This window comes from Pectinophora gossypiella, chromosome 8 (genome assembly GCF_024362695.1).
Source record: "Pectinophora gossypiella chromosome 8, ilPecGoss1.1, whole genome shotgun sequence".
Classification (NCBI taxonomy): Eukaryota; Metazoa; Arthropoda; class Insecta; order Lepidoptera; family Gelechiidae; genus Pectinophora; species Pectinophora gossypiella.
In genome coordinates this window covers 15,912,893-15,933,555 of record NC_065411.1, presented here as the reverse complement: position 1 = coordinate 15,933,555, position 20,663 = coordinate 15,912,893, and the positions used below count along the sequence as shown (strand labels likewise).

At 38.0% G+C, this 20,663-nt stretch overlaps 2 protein-coding genes across 3 annotated transcripts in view; both read left to right on the top strand.

Moving 5' to 3' along the window:
• Window positions 1-20,663, top strand: part of LOC126369198 (uncharacterized) — a 456,612-nt gene that overhangs the window by 396,956 nt on the left and 38,993 nt on the right. The window lies entirely within an intron of this gene.
• The window catches only part of LOC126369262 (uncharacterized), a 341,394-nt gene continuing 321,327 nt past the window's right edge, over window positions 597-20,663 (top strand). For both annotated transcript variants that reach the window (XR_007566672.1, XM_050013615.1), the window contains exon 1: window positions 597-890. Coding sequence is in view for 1 of the 2 variants with exons in the window: in XM_050013615.1 (XP_049869572.1) it covers window positions 836-890 (55 nt within the window). In the remaining variant the exon portion in view is untranslated. The remainder of the gene's footprint in view (window positions 891-20,663) is intronic.

The window sequence follows — 20,663 nt, the reverse complement described above, 5'->3', positions numbered from 1 at the left end:
TTAAAGCATTGGGCTCGCGATCTGGAGGTCCGGGTTCGATTCTCGATGGGGACACTGTCGAAAATCACTTTGTGAAACCGTCATTTGTTTGGCTAGGACATTACAGGATGAATCACCTGGTTATCCGAAAAAATAAGATGATTCCGTGCTTCGGAAGGCACGTTAAGCCGTTGATCTCAGGCTACTAGCTCAAATGCCTCCAATAACCCGCAGTGTGTGTGTCTAAGATACAAATTCTAAACTTATCCGAAAAACAATGTCTTCATCTTACAAAGAACTAGTCCCGCTGAAGGGACTCACTTATGAAAACGCCATAAAGTACGAGCCATACGGATCTCGACATATTTTTGCTTTCGTAAAGAATACAAGCTTTTTGTGTCGCACACTCGTATAAGGGACGTACCTACACAAACACATTTCACGTAAATGGTTGTTGGAACGGAGTCTATTACATCGCAGGGGAAGCAAAAAAACTCTGAGACAACAGCAATGACATTTATCTAATTATGGGATCGCGATAAGGGCGCGCAGGGGTGGGGGGTGTACGCAGTTCGACATGGAGGCTGTATGTACCGCAGTCTGTGCCCAGTCGCGGAGCGAACCGCATGTCTTCGCTCCACATCGCTCTCGAGCAAACGATTCCTTGAGAAACTTTTCAGTGTGCCAAATTCAAATTTAAATAAAAAGGAAGTCAAAAGAACTCAATTCCAAAATTGAAAATGGAACTCTATGACGTCATGTGAACGCAACTAAGTTTACAAAGTGGATGTATGAAAACGATGGTTGTTAATTAGCGAAGTGAAATGAAAAGTGAACGGAAATATATCTGTGTGTTATGAAAATTTGGGTTTCCACAATGACTGTCTTGCTTGTTTTTGGACTTTTTGTGGGTGAGTATCATAGAATATTTGCTTTATAATTTAAAAAATAAAATTTAATTTTAACACTTGTAATTTTGCCGCATTTACTTTTTATAAATTCTCAGTCCAACTGATAATTCACAAGACAATTTGTTTTGTTTACTTTTAAAATATTTTATTTCAGAAATAGATTATTTATAAGGATATTAAATATAATAGGTACTCGTATATCTGTTTAAAATGAGTCGTTTATTTTATTTTCCTTGTCAATTTCCGTGGTAACGGAATTAGGAAGGTTTTCCTTCCCAAAAGGGGAATCGAATGTAATTATTATTTTACTGATGTGATGTAGGGATTATTTTTATGGCAAGCAAATACAAGAACATAATGATTATGCATATAAATTTCAGAAGACTACATACATACATAAACTCACGCCTATTTCCTACCGGGGTAAGCAGAGACTACAGAATTCCATTTGTTTCGAACCTGATACACTTCTCTTGCTTCCTTCATAAAAATCATTCCAAAATATTATACAATAAACATAACATAAGATAAACGACCCACTGTTGGGTACAGACCTCCTCTCAATCAACCAAAATATTATAGGTATTATTTGTAATTAATGAAAGTTAACTGATAGACTCACGCCTTTTATTCAATAAGGGTAAGCATAGAATAAGAATCTTTTCTGTCGTGGTAAGGAAGCCATAAGTCTTCAGCAGTCATCAGATATTTTGACGTCACCTGATGTAGATTTGCCTTGGCTTGCATTAATTTACATAATAAAGCACAGCAATTTGCTCCAATTGACCATTCAAGGTGTTACTATATTACCTACTAAATAAAGGGAATTTGAATTTGACCTGATGAACACAATACATGTCCATCTATTTGCTTTGTTAACTCATTCATTAATATGAAACTTGATGAGTGGACGGTCACGAGTACTAATATATACACTTTGAAACCATGTCACATTAACTTTTTTGAGAAATAAACCGCAAGTCTCATTAAATGTCAATTATGATAGTGCGACAGGGTTCTAAAGTGGGTACATGATATTGCTCATGAATGGACACACGTCAAAACGGCCAACATAGAGCACTGCTTGGACACTATGGCGGCGCCACCAACATAATGTACCTATGCTGTTGTATAAAGAGTATATCAACTGGTTGCGCAACCAATTTGTTGACGGCAACTGAAACAAGATTAAATTCCCACTAGTGACGCAACTTGTTGAAGTTAAGCAACTTTCGCAAAGGCCGGTCATAGGATGGGTGACCACATAAAAATGTTCATCTCGAGCTCCTCCGTGCTTCGGAAGGCACGTTAAGCCGTTGGTCCCGGCTGCATTAGTAGTCGTTAATAACCACCAATCCGCATTGGGCCCGCGTGGTGGTTTAAGGCCCGATCTCCCTATCCATTCATAGGGAAGGCCCGTGCCCCAGCAGTGGGGACGTTAATGGGCTGGTGATGAATGATGAGTGACGCAACATTGACGTCCTCGTGTTTCACGCACAAGTACTTATTCAACAGATCATTGCGTGATGTGAGCTACGGTAGCTGTTATAAATAATTATAATGTGGAGCTTGAGATAGGTTTTTAATGTATTTTCACCAACAAGAACAAGACGTAAACATGAAAACAAAACCAAGATACAAAAACGTTGTCAAAAAAGAAGAAATATAAAAAAAACATGTAAGTAAAAAGATTATAAAATCTAAGAAGAGTTCGCACGTGGTATTAACTGTTTTATATTTCCTTATAACAGACTAAGCCCACGTAGATTACCATTCTTAATAAAGTGTGGTTGTATCTATCCCTTAAAAGTTAATGTACCCAGAGGAACCCTTTTCCATATTTAGCAGTTGGTAACTTATCATAACAATATTAAACGGCTGCCAAGGGGGATGCCGGCTAAGCATCGGCGATACATCCTCTAGACGGGTTCTGTTAACACATCTGACTCAAAGGTCAGATATAGGATCTATCCGCTTCCGTAATTCTTCGATATGTTTAATATCTTCAGTCAATGAGATCTCAGCGATCCACTTTCTCGTCATTACCACCTCGCTTCTTCAAACGAAACACCTCATTTTTTACGCAGACACTACACATTGACGCTATCGTACACGCGCATTTGTGTGTGTGATGTCTGGCGCCGTACGACTGAAGACGAAAGTAAAATCGAGGGGGTTGAGGGAAACCTAGCTCAGCCGCTGGCGGGGAGCGAAGAGCCGACTTTCTATAGTGTTATCCCTTATTCTATGTCATTACCTTACTTTAGCTAGTTAATAAATATAATGAAATGCATGCGAAAACCTCTTTCAAAGCTAAGACTAAAATTAATACCAAGTTTAAAATAATAAAGAAGAAGTCCCACGGGCACGGCCATTGTGTCGCAGATTCTGCAAACATTTCTTCAATTAGTTTTATTAAATTCGTCGACTTTTTTTTTGTCGTGGACTATATTTAAAACCTGGTATCTTAAGTACACTTTTCACTAACACAGTTGGCTCGACCATTATAAGCGGCGATACGGCTCACCACCTATCACGTTGGCCTAACAGAAAGCTTGCTACATGGGTTCGATGGATAAACCTCTAACTACCCCAATTGGGATTTAGTCGTGAACTTATGTTGTGTTGTATATCTTTAGTTTTCGTTAATAAGACGGTTTTTTATATGTATTTTTGTCTGTGAGTCCTCCGGCATGGGGTCAGAGACTTTATACATCCGAAAACTCATGAGACATTCATTTTTTTACTTTAGAGAAACTGATCCATGTTACACTGTTGGTGTAACACTTCGTCAACTTCAGGGTGTGTACTGTTTTTTTTATTCACAGTATAATGTTAATAAGGCGGTTGGTGTCTATTTGGTCGTATAGTCGATGTTGCGAAGGTTTTGTTCAATAATTTAATTAGTATGTTTTGATTAAAATCCCTGGCGTTGGATGATATCCAATATGTTATCATGTTTCATGTGATGAGAAGAGGTGTAGAGAGGTCTGATTAACTTTTCACTCAAACCAAGCGTGGGTGTTTATGTAAAGGGTGAGAACAATATTTAAATAGCGTTTAATCAGTTTCAACGAAATCGGATAATGTTGAAATGTTTTAAAACCGTTAATCAGAAACTTTAGTGGTAGGTTAGTCTTTTTCCTCAATCGTGTGGGTTATGAGGTGGATTACCAACCACAACAACCCTGGTGTCAGTGTCAGAGTATTCATAATAAAATGTATTTATTATTCCAAACAACTAATAAACAATTAGTACAATTAGATAATGCTAGAAGATTAATAATTTTAAAGCACTGCTGGCACTTACAAATAGGTACAACCTGAGCTGTAAGTACCAGTTATCTTCAATTTTTACAGTAATGTATATTTTTGAGTTGAGCGGAGTTCTAATACAATTACATATTATATTATTTTTGTTTAATTTATAATTTAACAACGAGATGAAAAAAAAGAAAATAAAAATTTATGAAAATTATTACAATAAATTGTTCAAGCTAATTCGTCTGTAAGTAAAGTGAGTGTGTGAGGGTGTGTATGTGCCTGTGAGTGTATTTGTGTGCACATATGTGTGTGTGTGTGTGTGTGTGTGTCTATGTGTCAAGTACGGATTTAAAGAGTTGTTTGACAAAAATAATAGCAAGTGAGCGGATTGTAGTAAACGTTACGTCATCGACCACGTCGGGGCCAGTTTATAGTTGTCACGGCTTTAATAGGCCGTCTAAAAATATAAGCTGTCCTCAGCTAATCCTGGAGCATTTTGTTTAAAAGGCAATAAGGCTAGTTTCATCATCAGTTACGTTTTACTAAACGCCAGAACACGAAATTTCAAAATTGGAATTTCGAAATTTTTGATTTTAGTTTGATTTTTTTAGATTTATATAATTTTGGTGCAATACATTTGCATTTTGAAATTTTTCAATGAAATTTGCATGAAAAAACGCAATATGACGCTATAGAAATACGTGTCAAAAAGTCGGATTAATTATTACGTTTTCCTTGGTTAAAATTCATAAATAAGTTCAATAGAAAAAAAATTAAGCAAAATTAAAAATTTTGAAAAAAACCCCCGACGGTAAAAATCTCATCGAAAAAGAATAAAATGACTCAAAACCCCCGACTTAACCCAATTATTATGTAACGAAATATTATATTAGACTTAAAAATACTTTCTAAAAAAGAGTTGATATCTCGAGACATCGGTAATAGATATACTTAAGTACGTAAACAATGAATATGGATGTTTACAATTTTTTCCTAACGTGTCTGTTTCTCGAAGATATACTTAAATGTAGCGATAATAATTTTACCATAATATATAACCGAGGAATATCCGTCGGGGGCTGCCTTTTCTATATAAAATTTCAACAAAATTTTTTATCATACTCATAAGTGTATTTTATGTCGTCGTTAAACATCTACAATTCTTCAATAATTGTATTCACGTCACTAGAAAAACTTTAGCTGGGTTAATGGCAGCCCCCGACGGATACTCCTCCGTTCCGTCGTGGGTAAAAAAGGAAATGTTACGTCATAGGATACTATTTAAAGTGTAACTAATACGTACTTATATTACCGACTAGACAAATATTTTAGAGTTTGAGTTTTAACCCAAAATAAGTGACGAACTCAGTAATTTCGAGACGTCTAAAATTGTCTGCAAAGTTGTCTTCTCACGAATTCCAGCTCTACCTACTAAATTATGTAATTGTTTTACGATGACGTATGTAAAATAGAGAACCTTTTCAAACGAAAATATATAAAAAGTTAGTAAAACGGGTCTTATTTACTCGTAAATAGCAACGAACCGAATCTTCACGCCTCATTGAGTAGGCTAAACTACCAATGCCGACAAATGGGATACCTGCCGAAGGTAAAATCTCATATCGATACATAAATAATCTAAAGATATATTGTAACACCTGGTTACTAACCTGAAAAACTGTTTTTTTGATGGGATATCTTCTATCGTGTGGGTTGTGAGGTAGAGTACCAACCTCTTGGTCAGTTAGTGATACCCCCACATAAAACTGCTGCTTTTGAAGGTAGTTTCAAGTACACCGCCGCAAAAATATGGAACAATATCCCTCCCCCATTTCGCAACCTATCTGCTATTAAAAGCTTCCGAATAAAAGTAAAAGAACACTTTTACAAATCCCAATGCGGTGTTATAACATACTAAATACTGTCATATAAGAATACAAACATACACACATACACGAATATATACCTATTATTTTATTTAGTTTTTTTATTAAAAATATATATTTACTTTTCAGCACATTCATTTAAAATATGTACTTAATTAGAAAATTACAAAATGTGCTTAGAATTCGTGTCCATTTTTTGTTTAATGTGTTACCTGATTACCTTACCGGTTTCAACTGAAAACCAGCGTCATAGTCTAGGCTATGGCATTATGCTGAGGTGGAACCGTTTCGGCATACATTCATAACTGTACTATTTTATGTTAATTATGTTAAAACAATAAGTATGTCGAATAAATATTTTTTCTTTCTTTTCTTTCTTTCCTTGTGTCAGGGTTACTATTGAGCCGCCAAAGGCCCCTGACATGGCTCATGTAACCACTTCTTACATACATCACTAAGTAGTAACCGGGTTTGATGGGATGATGACGACGTTTAGGTATGTTAAATTTCTTAGAGTAAAATCTTAAATGAGTCCATCACCTCCCTGGCATTATCCTGTTTTTCACAGGTTCCGCTTACTTAACCCGAAGATTAGTCAGGTCTAGTTTTTCACAGAAGCAACTGCCTATCTGACTTTTCAACCCACGAAGGGAAATCCAGCCTCATACAGGTTAGGTCACATACCTCCGAAAATGCATTTCTTGGGTATGTGGGTTTCCTGACTATATTTTCCTTCCCCGCTGAGCGCGTGATAATCATTTATGATCCAAACATGAATTCAAAAACAAATTCGTCAATTATTAGTTTAGGCCTGTGCTGGATTCGAACCTGCGACCTCAAAATGAGATGCAAGCGTTCTACTTCTTAAAATCTTCAATGAGTCTTGCTTTTTAAAATAATCTAGGTTCGATATTTGAAATTAAGTATAACATACATAACATAACATAACATAAATAGCCTATATACGTCCCACTGCTAGGCACAGGCCCATTAAAAAAATTTAAGTATATTATGTTAATTTGCACGATTATGAAAACTGTTATACTCTATATTCCTCCGGTTGATCGAGGGGAGATTTGTGCCCAGCAGAATCTGTGCATGGGACATATCGAGGGGGAAGAAGCAAATACTCCTGTCTTCCATTTTTAGGCAAATCGACTTTTAGATGTAGTTCGTTGCAAAATTTAATTTTACCTAGCCATTGATGACTTTAAATAGCCGAACGCCAGCGGCTATTTTTGTTAACTGTTTTTAATTTTATTTTAATTTTAATTATTTCGGGGAAGTCTAATAAAAAATAATACTTCAAAAAATCTAATAGCGGAAGATGACGCGAGCAGCGCTTTAAATACTGAGGATAGTGATGTATATTAATTATATAGGTTATTTATGTTATTTACATATGAAACGTGAAATAGCATCACGCCTGTATTCTTGAAGGGGTAGGCAGAGGTGTACAGCCACTTCTCGCCATCTATGTTTAAGTCCCATGCAATAGGGGCATGCCCATTGCCATGAACCGGACACAAGTCCTGGAAAACACATAACTACAATTTTATCTATGATCCAAACATAAATTGAAACGTGTATGAAACCTATTAAATACTTTCACACTAGATCATTTTCCATTTTATAAGTACTAATAACGACGCAAGCAATGTATAATAACTGCAGTATACTACTATAGGTGTTATAAAACAGCTACAATGTATTTTTATGGGTCTATTCTATAATTTACAGCCCTATTAGGTCAGCTGAAGTTTTCCAATCGACTAAAAGGGTTTAAACTTAGCTTAACGATTGTCGAGGGCCGTGAGTTACTTCCGCTGGTTACTTTATGGGTCTCCTGGGAATGGAGACCTGGGCACAGCATTTCTAAAATATATGTCAAGAATATGTGTGTGTATGTGTTTCGAAGGCATGTGACCTTACCTGTGTTGGGCTGGTTTCCTTTTCGGGTTGGAAGGTCAGATAGGCAGTCGCTTCTAAATAAACCCAGATCTGTCAAACCTTCAGTTAGGTAAGCGGACCCCGTGAAAAACAGGATAACATCATAACTTTAGGGAGATGATGATTATGTCACGAATATGTCAAAGCCTTATCACTGTCTATATTACAGGCTGATCACCTGATCGTCTGTAAGTAAGATGATCCGTGCTTCGGGAGGTATGTTAAGCCGTTGGTCCTGGTTACTACTTACTGATGTAAGTATGTAGTCGTTACATGAGACATGTCATGGGCCTTTGGCACCACATGACAGAAGGAAAGACTGAGCTTGCTTAATATCTTTTAATCATCATCGTCAATCAGCCCGCATCATCCCACTGGTGGGTATAGGCCTCCTCCATTTTGCACCACTCTTTCTGGTCTTGCGCTAACCTCATCCACAACTTTCCCGCCGTTGCAACGATGTCATCCGACCACCGGGCCGCTGGTCTACCCACTGACCTTTTCCCATTTCTTGGCCACCATTCTGTGACGGTCTTTGCCCATCGATCATCCTCGCATCTAGCCAAGTATCCAGTTCATTTTCACTTCACACTCGTCAAAATCAACTTTGGGTACGCGACCCACGATGAAGATGCTTAAAATGGAACGCTTCATGGCTCTTTGTCTCACTTTAATATTGTACATATCGTCACTGAAAACGCAAAATTACGTAAGTGCTAAAATGCCATTTCAAGAAAAAGCCTTTCAAGTACTTTTTTCGTTTTTTATCATAACTTTTTCCCCATTTATCTAATTTAGATGACGTCAGCGTAAGATTACATTCTTTTTTCAATTTATATGTCTAGCGATAGATATCATATAACATAGACTACTATTTTAGGATATTTTGACGCTTATGTAATTTTGCCTTTCCAGTGACGATGTGCTATGTCTCTGTTTATCATAAGTTTGTCTGTGTTTATGTTTGAATTACGAAAGCGACGGTCGAAGGATGTAAAACAAAACCGAAATTTCTACAAAGTTATTTATTGTCTTCAAGATAGATAAAATACAATTTTCACTAAATTAACTTATTACTAATCTACAACTCGACCCGACTGATGCGTGTGTCTAAGTGTTTCCCAGGGCTCGTCTTCGAGGTTGCACGCGCCTCCGATGCGCTGCTGGTTCAGCAGTTTCCAGTTAGTTGCTATTGCAAAATAATCTAGGCCTTCAATGGCGTCATACATTAGTACCGTGTGCTACGTTGGGGCGTATCTACAATAAAACTTTCAGGGATTGTGACCCCTTTTTGCTATCTAAAATTTCCTTCAAATATGGTTTAAATAAGCATATTACAGAATCCACTCAAAAAACCTAACACACACGCATTTACACGAACTGCAACGATCATCCAGTGGACTCTTTACATCCGATCCCAAGATACTCCTAACTAATCGGAGGGCTGGGGTGATCGCTGTCTTTCACACACACACGCACGCACGCACGCACGCACGCTAGCACGCATGCGCGCACCCGCGCACGCACAAATAAATACATAATTTATGCATACTGATGCATCGATATACGGCGCATCTTCCGTTCTTTGTTAAAACTGTTTACATTTATAATTGTATGCGGAAGTTTATAATGGCCTTCTAATTATATACTTTAGTTTTTGTAATACTATTAAGACACTGTAAATTTCCTAAATAAATAAAATAAACGAGGAAGCTAAAAAGTTCGTTAAAGAACTAGGACGACGTCTGCGAGATCGTGGTGGCGACCCCCGCTCCTGATCATACCTGGTTCAGCACATCTCGCTGGCCATCCAACGTGGCAACGCGGCCAGCGTGATGGGTACATTTGAGCCGGGTATGCTCCGAGGCGGGCTATTTGACTAATTTTAAATATAATTAATATCTAGTTTTTAAGCAATGACATGTGTTTTTTGTAACACTTATTTATTTATGACAATAAAAGACTTACTAACTTTAACTACATTTTTGAATATATAAAAAAAAAAAACAAATTAACGTAGGGGTGTAGTCAGCATAATTCATAGGGGATGATAACGTAACATCATGTCTTATAATATCAACAGTTCCATAAAAGCAGACCATTGTAGGTATTCATTTTGTCTGGAAATAGAAGCAATTACAACGAGAAATTATAACAAACCGCTGTACAGGAAACGGCTTTTCTTATAAAAAACAGGAGTACTTAAGCAAATTGCGGGTTCTGTACCCATTTATTTATTTATTTTTTTGTACACAATAAAACAGACACAAGAAACATACAAAGAAAACAGATAGTACAGGCAAGCTTATCTCTTTATTACATTTATTTGAATGTGGTGTGTCATTTACTTTTAAAGCCGGTAGCCCAGTTGGTTGAACGCTTCCTTCTCACTTTGAGGTCGCAGGTTCGAATCCAACACAGCCCTAGACCAATAATGAGGACTTTGGCGGCTCAATAGTAACTCTGACACCAGGGTTGATGAGATTGATAATCCACCTCATAACCCATACGATAGAAGAAGAAGACCAATAATTGTCGAATTTGTTTCTGAATTCATGTTTGAATCGTAAAGATTATCACGTGCTCAGCGGTGAAGGAAAACATCGTGAGGAAGCTCACATTACTGAGAAATGCATTCTCGGAGGTATATGACCTAACCTGTATTGGGCTGGTTTTCCGTTCGGGGGTTGGAGGTTCAGACTGGTAGTCGCTTCTGTAAAAAAAAAACAGACCTGTCAAATCTTTAGGTTAGGTAAGCGGACCCTGTGAAAAACGGGATAATGCTACGCTATGATGATTTGAAAGTGGTGTGTCAAGATCATAGTAAGTGGAATTACGTAGTCTCTGCTTACCCCGACGGGAAATAGGCGTTATGATATGTACGTATTTATTTATTACAGGTCAATGTACCTTTAGATTCTGCTACGCACCACCCAAATCCCCTGGTAGTTGCGGCTTCCGAGTACATTCCGCTTATGGACGGTACTGAAAAGTATCGGCGTCCGAAGGACGTAATATATGATCCCGACGACCCGATTACTCTAGCCATAGAGGCAGCCAATCAGCTCGCGACACCAAACACTTCAGGGCCCCGATACCGACCCCGCCGGCGTGGTCGACGATTTCCCTCATTCAGCGCTTATCGCTATCGACCCACTAGGGTCGATTAATTCTTTCAAATATTTTTCCTCTCAGACGACGCCCTGAGCCGAGGTTCGCGCCCAACTGGGCACCCTCAGGCCTGTTGTCTTAAACGTTGTACCGGGTGAGAGCCTTCAGCGCTCCCCATTTCTCCGGCCAAGTAGTTAATGCCATCTGCGGCAAATCTACAATAAGTCACGTCAAAAAAAAAGGTCAATGTACCTTCGTAAATAAACACTTTATTCCGTTTTAAAAGCAATAAATCATTATAGCTAACAGTAACGTATGACAGTTACATGGTAGTGTCATGGTTTCGATCCCACTACTGAGTTCGACTTTATGAGTTCGAAATTGTAGTATCCAGGGTTATTCTGCCCAGTTAATTGTCGCAGTCCTGTGCTTACTCCGGCTAGCCCGTCCGCAAGCGTCGAAGTCATCACGCCATCTCTTTAAATAAATATTTTTTCTTTCTTTCTTTCTTTCTCTTTCTTTCGAGGACTACCATGTGGGATGTTGTAGGCTTGATAAGATTAGGTTTTTAGAATAAATAAAATGATAAAGAAGCTTCTCCGTACACTTTCAAGAGATCCGTTTTACCGTTTTATTGTACGGGACCCTAATAGTAGAGGAGTATGAATAAAAATGTGCAGTTTACAGCTCATTCTCTGCTCTTATTAATGGGGCTACACAGACAGAATTTAAATTAAGAATTTAATTAATAATAATACGCTTAAACTTTTTGCGCCTTCTCTATTTCACATGTGCCTTAATGTATTTACAGACAGTCCTCACACTGATTGATTGGTTGATGATGACATCAACGCTTCAAAATAATTTAACTAAAAATTAAATATTATATAAATAGCCCTGTATGTACGTTCTAATATGTTACCTATTATTAATATTTATATGTTTAAAATAGTAATATAAATATTATATAAAGTACAATAAATTTAAAATAATAATTTATATTTATTTTTATTAATATTTTATTTTACTTTTATTGTCCGCTAACAATGCAGTTGTACAAGTTGACTATATCCTCTGCCGAAAGTTGTCTGGAAGAGATTGCTAATAGCGCTAAGACCGCCTTTGTCTACCTTAGAATAAGTTTGTCATGTGGGTGTTATTGTGTGTTTTATTATTATTATTACGTTCTACTACTGAGCACAGGCCTCCCCTCAAAGAACCATAGGTACTCCACCACGCTGCTCCAGTGCGGGTTGGTGGAGATGCTTAGGCTTGTAGAACCAACGGCCAACGGCTTAACGTGGCTGTCAAAGCGCGCTAATTATTATATAATATATAATAATTGTTATAGGAGAAACACAGAATCTTCCTTTTTTGAATTCGGTTAAAAATCGTCGGCTGTTTAATTTGTAACGAATCTAGACCACAGCTTAAAAATGTTTGTGAAAGATAAATAAAAATCTACAATTCACGGCGATTTCTTCTCCCTTATTAAGGAGCCACACCATCAGAATTTAAATTGGTTTTTTTATTGGTTATAATTAAAAGAGGCGTAATCACGATTCTTTGGGTCTCGGAGGGTATTCATTGTATGCAATATCTGTACCGTATTTATCAGCTGCCATCTTAATTAATGGGACGGTAAATCAAAGAGTAAAAAATAAAATGAAAATGGCGATGAAATTAAAAATGTTAAGACGTAATGAAATATCATCATCTCCCTAGTATTATCCCGTCACAGAGACCGCTTACCTAACCTAAAGATTTGACAGGTCCGGTTTTTTACAGAAGCGACTGCCTATCTGACCCTTCCAACATGCGAAGGGAAAACTAGCCCAATACAGGGGCCAATTAGGTCACGTACCTCCGAAAATGTATTTCTCGGGAATGCGGGTTTCCTCACGATCTTTTGCTTCACCATTGAGAACGTGATAATCATTTATGATTTGAAAACAAATTCGACAATTATTGCCTGGCATGTGCTGGATTCGAACCTGCGACCTCAAAGTGAAAGACAAGCGTTCTACCAAATGAGCTACCACGGGTTGATGAAATAATAGAAGTAAATTAAAACATTTCCTTATTATTATTATTATCGCTGTTTCGGCCATTCGCATCTGCCTTTAATAAATATGTTCATGTGAATTTTGTTCAGGGATAAATACCGTAAACATTTTATTAATAATATTGAACATAAACCTTGCAAGGTAGTTAAGTTGTAGAGAATAACTAACCCAGCTTCGAGAATTTCGATCTTCTGTCCCCCGTGTTTAACAAGCTTCGAGAATTTCGAGATCCCCTCCCCGATGTTTAACTTCTCTAACTTCTACCTCGTCATGTATGCAAAATGGGAATACGAATATCTTTGACCTTATTGGTTTGATAATAATTTTCAATGGAATTTCAAATCTCTCCGCCAACACAATGGATTGCGAGTTGGCATTTTCAACATTGGATCATCATATATGACTCTTATAGAAAGTTTAGACTTTAAAATAAAGTAGCATCACTGCCGTCCCGAAAGGGTAGGCAGAGAGGAGGGGGGGGATGGGCAGGGAGGGAAGGGAGGGGAGGTTGTGTGGTTCATGAACCCAGCAATATACGTACACCCAATCCTTGCCATCTATCTTTATTTAAGTTCCATACAATAGGGGGCAGGCCTATTAAAAGAGAGAAATATAGCCGCAGTAACAATATACAACACAACATAGACAAAAAAAATTACTGACACAAATACGAAACAATATTCAAACCCAAAAATTTAAATAAAATGTCGTGGAAATAGTCATCAGTGGTATTAGCGGTGTCCTTCATTAACGGGCCTCACTCAGCATAAGCCTCGGCGCGAGTCACGGCGCTGGTACTCTGTGAACCCTGCTGAGTGAGGCACGGAAATATTTTTTCATAAAATGAAAAAATAAAAATCGCGCTGTAAAAATATAAAACATATCATAGTCAAAAATAAAATAACTGACACAGATGAATATGAAACGTAAAAATTTAAATAAAATGTCGAGGACATAGTCATCAGTGGTAGAGGCGGTGTCCTTCATTAAAGGGCTTCACTCAGCATAAGCCTCGGCTCGGTGTGAACTCTGCTGAGTGAGGTATGGAAATATTTTTTCATTGCCATTCATATTTCGTTTTTTTTATATGTACAAATATTCCCATGCTTCACTATCCCGCTGTATTATATAATATTAAATATCTCCTATACTTAAATATATCATGGAAAAGCTACTTAGCAACAAGGCCGCCCGTATTCTTTCTATTTCTCTTTTGTTTTGTATTTTCTGTTTGTGCAATAACATATATACATAAACAGCCTATATATGTCCCACTGCTGGGCACAGGCTTCCTCTCAATCAACCAGAGGGGGTATGGAGCATACTCCACCACGCTGCTCCAATGCGGGTTGGTGGAGGTGTTTTTACGGCTAATAGCCGGGACCAACGGCTTAACGTGCCATCCGAAGCACGGAATCATCTTACTTTTTCGGACATTAAGGTGATTCAAGCCTGAATAGTCCTTACCAAACAAAGGACAACCTCACAAAGTGATTTCGAAATCGGACCTCCAGATCGTGAGCCTAACGCTCTAACCACTAGACCACGGAGGCTGTTTGTGCAATAAAGTATTTGTTATATTATGTTAAGATTTTATACTGATAATATTAAGTGATTATTAATTTAATTTTATTCAATATTTCATAAAAATATTTTAACGTCTATATTACAGAGTCATATTAATTGTAGTAATTGTTTATAAAAAAAATGAAAAGTATAAGAAAGAAAGAAGAAAGAAAAAACATTTATTACTTCCGGACACCACAGACACAGACAGACAGGTACATTACATTTAACACAGGACAGAAACCAAACGGAAATCAATAAGTACATAGACAAAAAAAAAATATACCAAAACAAAAAGAAAAACAAACCAAAAATCATAAAAACAATAATAATAAAACTAAGCTAATAATAATAATAATATATATTGTGACACTTAAAACGGAACACGTAACAAGAGCAAAGGCTCAGTCAAATACGCTCCCCTATATCATATCTCCCAACCAAATGTGCCCATCAAGTTGGCAGCGTTTATTTAATTTATTCTTTATTGCACAGAAACAAATTACACAGCAATAGAAGAGAACTAATCATATCCAAAGGCGAGCTTAACGCTAATGTTTATATTGGTGTTTCTTTTATTAAAGACCTCCGTGGTCCAGTGGTCGAGCGTTGGGCTCATGATCCGGAGGTCCCGGGTTCCCGGTGGAAACATATCACAAAAATCACTTTGTGATCCCTAGTTTGGTTAGCACAATACAGGCTGGTCACCTGATTGTCGAAAAAAGTAAGATGATCCGTGCTTCCGAAGGCACAGCCTTAAAAACACCTCCACCAACCCGCATTGCAGCAGCGTGGTGGAGTATGCTCCATACCCCCTCCAGTTGATTGAGGGAAGGCCTGTGTCCAGCAGTGGGATGTATATAGGCTGTTTATGTGTACTCTATTTAAACCCGTAAGCCATCAAGGAAGTCCCGGTTACTACTTACAGATGTAAGTAAGTAGTCGTTACATGAGCCATGTCAGGGGCTTATGGTGACTCTATAATAACCCTGACACCAGGGTTGATGAGGTTGGTGATTCATCTTACAGCCCACTCGATTGTAGTAGTATATTAATTAGTGCTTATATAATGATCCATGTTGCGTTTTCCGGAGAAGAGTAGGTAAGTACCTACTTATACGAGTAGGTCGTATAAATAGGTCAACAACTCAACCAAAATGTTATAATGTTTGTAGTAATAACATAATAAATCAAAAATCTTATAAGCTTTCTCATTCCCCTCGATCATTATTAAAGGGGTCGTTCATCAAGATTCAGAATTACAATTTTAATTACATGTAATTTTAGAACAGCCATTTATTCATTTGAGAAGGAGAGCCCATTATGTAGAGAGCCCTGCGGATTGGCTTTTATACCAATCATGATTGTTACAAAGTTGTTTTGGACTTTGTATTTGAACGTTTTTGTCCGCTATTTATATTCTCTCAAGATACATTTAAAAATATATTTCTTACTGTCATAATAGGATTACCCACTGATCTTTTCGAAGACCTTTGTGGTTAGTATAATGGTTTCATTTTCCTTTTATTTTTAACATAAATATTATATTTTGTTACCGGTACCCCGAGAGTCATAGTAGCCCAGTTGTAATAACGCTTGACTCTCACTATAAGGTTGCAGGTTCGAATTACAGCATGAGCCAAACCAATTTATTTCAAATATGATCATAAATGATTATCACGTGCTTAGCGGTGAAGTTAAACATTTTGAGGAAACTCACTTTCGCGAGAAATACGTTTCGGAAGTATGTGACCTAACGTGTATTGGGTTGTTTTACCCTTCAGGTTGAAAGGTCAGGCAGGCAGTACGTAGCTTCTATATAAACCAGGCCTGTCAAGTCTTCAGGTTAGGTAAGCGGACTCTTTGAAAACGTGATAACGCTATAGAGATAACGATAACCTGCCAATTTTAGAAGTATGTACAGATCTTCAGCTGGATTTCTTTTTAACCTGCAATTGTAAAGTATGGTGACGAACAACCGCGATCAAACGCGTTCGAAAGCAACCTAGACGATGATTGGCAAATAGCCATATGCCCTTTACACGATCGTGCTCTTCTTTAACAGGTCTGTCAGAACCCTGATATCGACCCGTGCGTGGTCGACGATTTCCCTCATTCAGAGGTTATCGCTGTTGCTAGGGTTGATTAATTCTTTCAAATATGAGCCTCTTAGATGACGCCCAGATTCGAGGTTAGCGCTCAGTTAGGCACCCATAGGTCTGTTGCTTTAAATTTTGTACCAAGTGAGAGTTCTCAGCACTATTTGTCCGGCCAAGTAGTTAATGCAATTTCCGGCAAATCTACAATGAGTTACGTCAAAAAGAGTTCGTCTATTGAAGGGTCATATCATTCTTGCAAAGTGATTATTGACAGATTGCGAGCCGAACATTCCCGCCAGAACCCAGAGGTCGAGATAAAAGAACAAACAATATAAAATCCAAATACCAACCAACTGAGAATCGAACTGGTGACCTAGTTCCGCGGTCACGCCCTCAACTGCGATCAAAGGCGGGGATCAAACACGGACCCTCGAGTGTTGACTCTACCACTTACTCTGCTGAATCCGAGACGATTTATCTTATATCCGCTTTTATTTGCACGGGAAATGTTTAATTTTGGCAAGAAGAAGAGATTATAGTACAAATATTCTGCGTATCTACTACATTATATCGAAGGACGTGATGTTCGATCCTGACGACCCGATTACTCTTGCCATAGATGCTGCCAAGCAGCTCCGGAAAACAAACACTTCAGGACTCCGATACCGACCAGGTGTGGTCGACGATTTCTCTCATTCAGCGGTTATTGCTATTGACCCACTAGGGTCCTTCTTCTTGCTTGCTTGGTTAGTGAGAAATTGTGGAGCAACAGGTAAGCATGGTATGGGCATGTAATGAAGAGGGATGGAAACATGGAACGAGGAAAGTTACGAGTATGAATGCGAAGGTTTGGATGGATTGTGTAAAGAAGGGTGTCTGAAAGATGTGAGTACTGAGGTGACTGACAGAATTTAATGGAAGAGGAAAACAGGTTGTGCTGACCCTACCATGAGGAGGATAAGGGCAGGAAGATGAGGGTCCTTCTTCTTGCGTCCCCTCAGACGACGTCCTGAGCCGAAGTTCGTGCTGATCTGGGCTCACTCAGGCCTGGTCAGAGTCACTACAGTTATTGTTGGTTGTGCAACCAACACGGTTTCAACTGCATACGTTTTATTTTGGTGTCCTAGTGAGATAGGGCCCTTAGGAATTGTTGTTATATGCTTTCAGTACCTTCATCATGAAAGCAATAACATTTTCTCAAAATTCAAGAAATCTCACACATTATTTTATCCAGGAAGTTAATTGAATGTTTTCCCTAAAGGAATACGATAGGTATTTTGTATGGCACGTGTTAAGTGAGTTCCTACGTGCCGAGTGTATTTAGAAACGAGGTGAATTCGAGCTCTTAATGGGGGACCAATGTATTAGATAACATCTGTGGAAAGTCAAATCTATCCGCTCGCATAATGAGGCGTTTGAAGGTCTTTCTTTTAAGGTTGAAATCGGATTTCTAGCTCCGATTCAAACTGATACATACAAAATCTCACGCCCATAATCCCTAACAGAGTGGGCAGAACCACAAGTAAACAAATACAATTTGCAGCCACTGTTGACACGAGAAACTAAGATGGATCTCATGAACCTCATACTAACAAGGCAGCAGTTTTCCCCTCATAACAAATGTCCATCATAATAGAAACGACACCATCTCTCTGTCGGATTTTACGACATGCCCGGGAAGACAAACAGCTGAACGTGTTGTATGTTTTTTTTTTTCTATCCCAGAACAGCATACAAGCAACTGAAACTGATGTATTGAGGGCAAGGCAAACATTATTTGTTGAAGTGATACATACATACATAAACTCAAGCCTATTTTGCACTGGGGTAAGAAAAGACTACGGAATTCCATTTACTTCGATCCTGACACACTTGCTTCCTCCACATTCATCAATCGATTTATACACGCACGCCAGTTAAAGTGTTCCCATGCCTAAATTAAATACCTAATGGATTTTAATATGACGTCAACGGAATTCGTATCAAAAGTGGCTGCAAATTGTGTATGCTTAAGCAGCCAGGTATCGGGTATACTCACTTGACTCCAGCCATTACAGAAAATAACTTCGAGTGAGTTTCCAATTTCCTTTGGGAAAAACACTCCGTTAACCCCATTTATGAGAGCTTGGGTTAAAAATGTTTTACTCTTTTGAAACAAAATAAATGCGCTCTGGTATTAAGTACTTTATAATTATATCCACTTGAGTACAATAACAAGTTCCTTTAGAATCAATAAAACTGTTTATTTGTACTTAATCAAATTAAACCAAATATCCTTTATTGCACACAAACTAAATATACAAACATTTAGCAAAAGTACTAATAGGCGGCCTTGCTAACTATTATGCATGTGATGTATAAGTTTGGTTGTACTTCCATTATTGTTCATAATCATAATTTTCTGTGCATTGGCTTATGTCATGTCATGAAAAAAGTGCCTACTAGATACTGTATAGATCATCTGGGAAAGATTTATGATGGCTGCTGATGATACATTATATCATCTTCATAGGGAGAAGAGAGTAGCGTTATTCTATTTTCTACAGGGTCCGCTTAGCTAGCCTGAAGATTTAACGCTTTACCCGCTTCGCCCCTACTCGTTGTGGCCCTACTCTTCGTGCCCCTACTCGTCGTGCCCCTACTCGTTGTGCCCCAACCCGTATTGCCCCTACCCGTTTTGCCCAATGATTCAACCGCAATAACACCATCCTAGATCTGATCATAGTGACATACACTTTTTTGACGTGACTAATCATTATAATATATATATACCTCAGATGTTATTCATAACTTGCCCGGACAACTGATGTACTCACAGACACTACAAATTTGCATAATCATTTCTAGTGCAGGTTGTGAGGTAAATAACAGACCTTATTAACCCTTATGTCAGGGTTATTATTGAGCAACCAAAGGCCCCTGATATAGCCTATGTAACGACTACGCGCTTACTTAAGTAAATAGTACCCCGCACCGACTGTTTAACTTAATTTAAGTAGTGAAAACTTGGGGCACTTACAAGTAATAACATGTCTTGTGTATTCACACCAGTTCATGTAATATGAATGTAGGTATGTAATTAATAATGAGTAATTTCAGTCGTATATTAGGTGGGTACTTGCTTTGTATGTTCAGTGTATTCACTCATTACCTCGAGCTCTGAATTTCACTTCATTTCTAAATACATGCAGTACAGGATCTCATTTCTCGTACGACTCTCATATGTCTGTAAGCATAACATAACATAACATAACAAATACTTTATTGCACAAACAGGAAAAACAAAATACAAAACAAAAGAGAAATAGAATTAGTACAATAGGCGGCCTTATTGCTAAGTAGCAATCTCACAAGCAAGCATATTTATCTACGTATACAGTAGGTAACTGATTTTTATTGAGAGAGAGAGAGAGAGAGAGAAAACGCCTAGTTTAGCTTGGTTTTAAATCATCATCACTAATTTAAGTCAAGACACGAAATTACTATGGAATTTGTATGAAACCGCAACCTGTGTTGCAGGCTTGAATCACCTGATTGTCCGAAAAAGTAAGATAATTCCGTGGGTGAAAGGGCGCGTTAAGCCGTTGGTCTCAAATATTAGCCATAAAAACTCCTTCACCAATCCACATAGCGGAGCAGCGTGGTGGAGTATGCTCCATACCCCCTCCGGTTGATCGAGGGGAGGCCTCTGCCCTGCAGGGCTGCCCTGTAGGGGCATATAGAGGCTGTTTATGTTTTATGTGTGTATGTTTCTTAGGATTTTTGCCATGTGGGTGCTTGTCCTTTATGTGAGAATCCAACAACTTTATGGGTCTTCATGCTTATATCCCA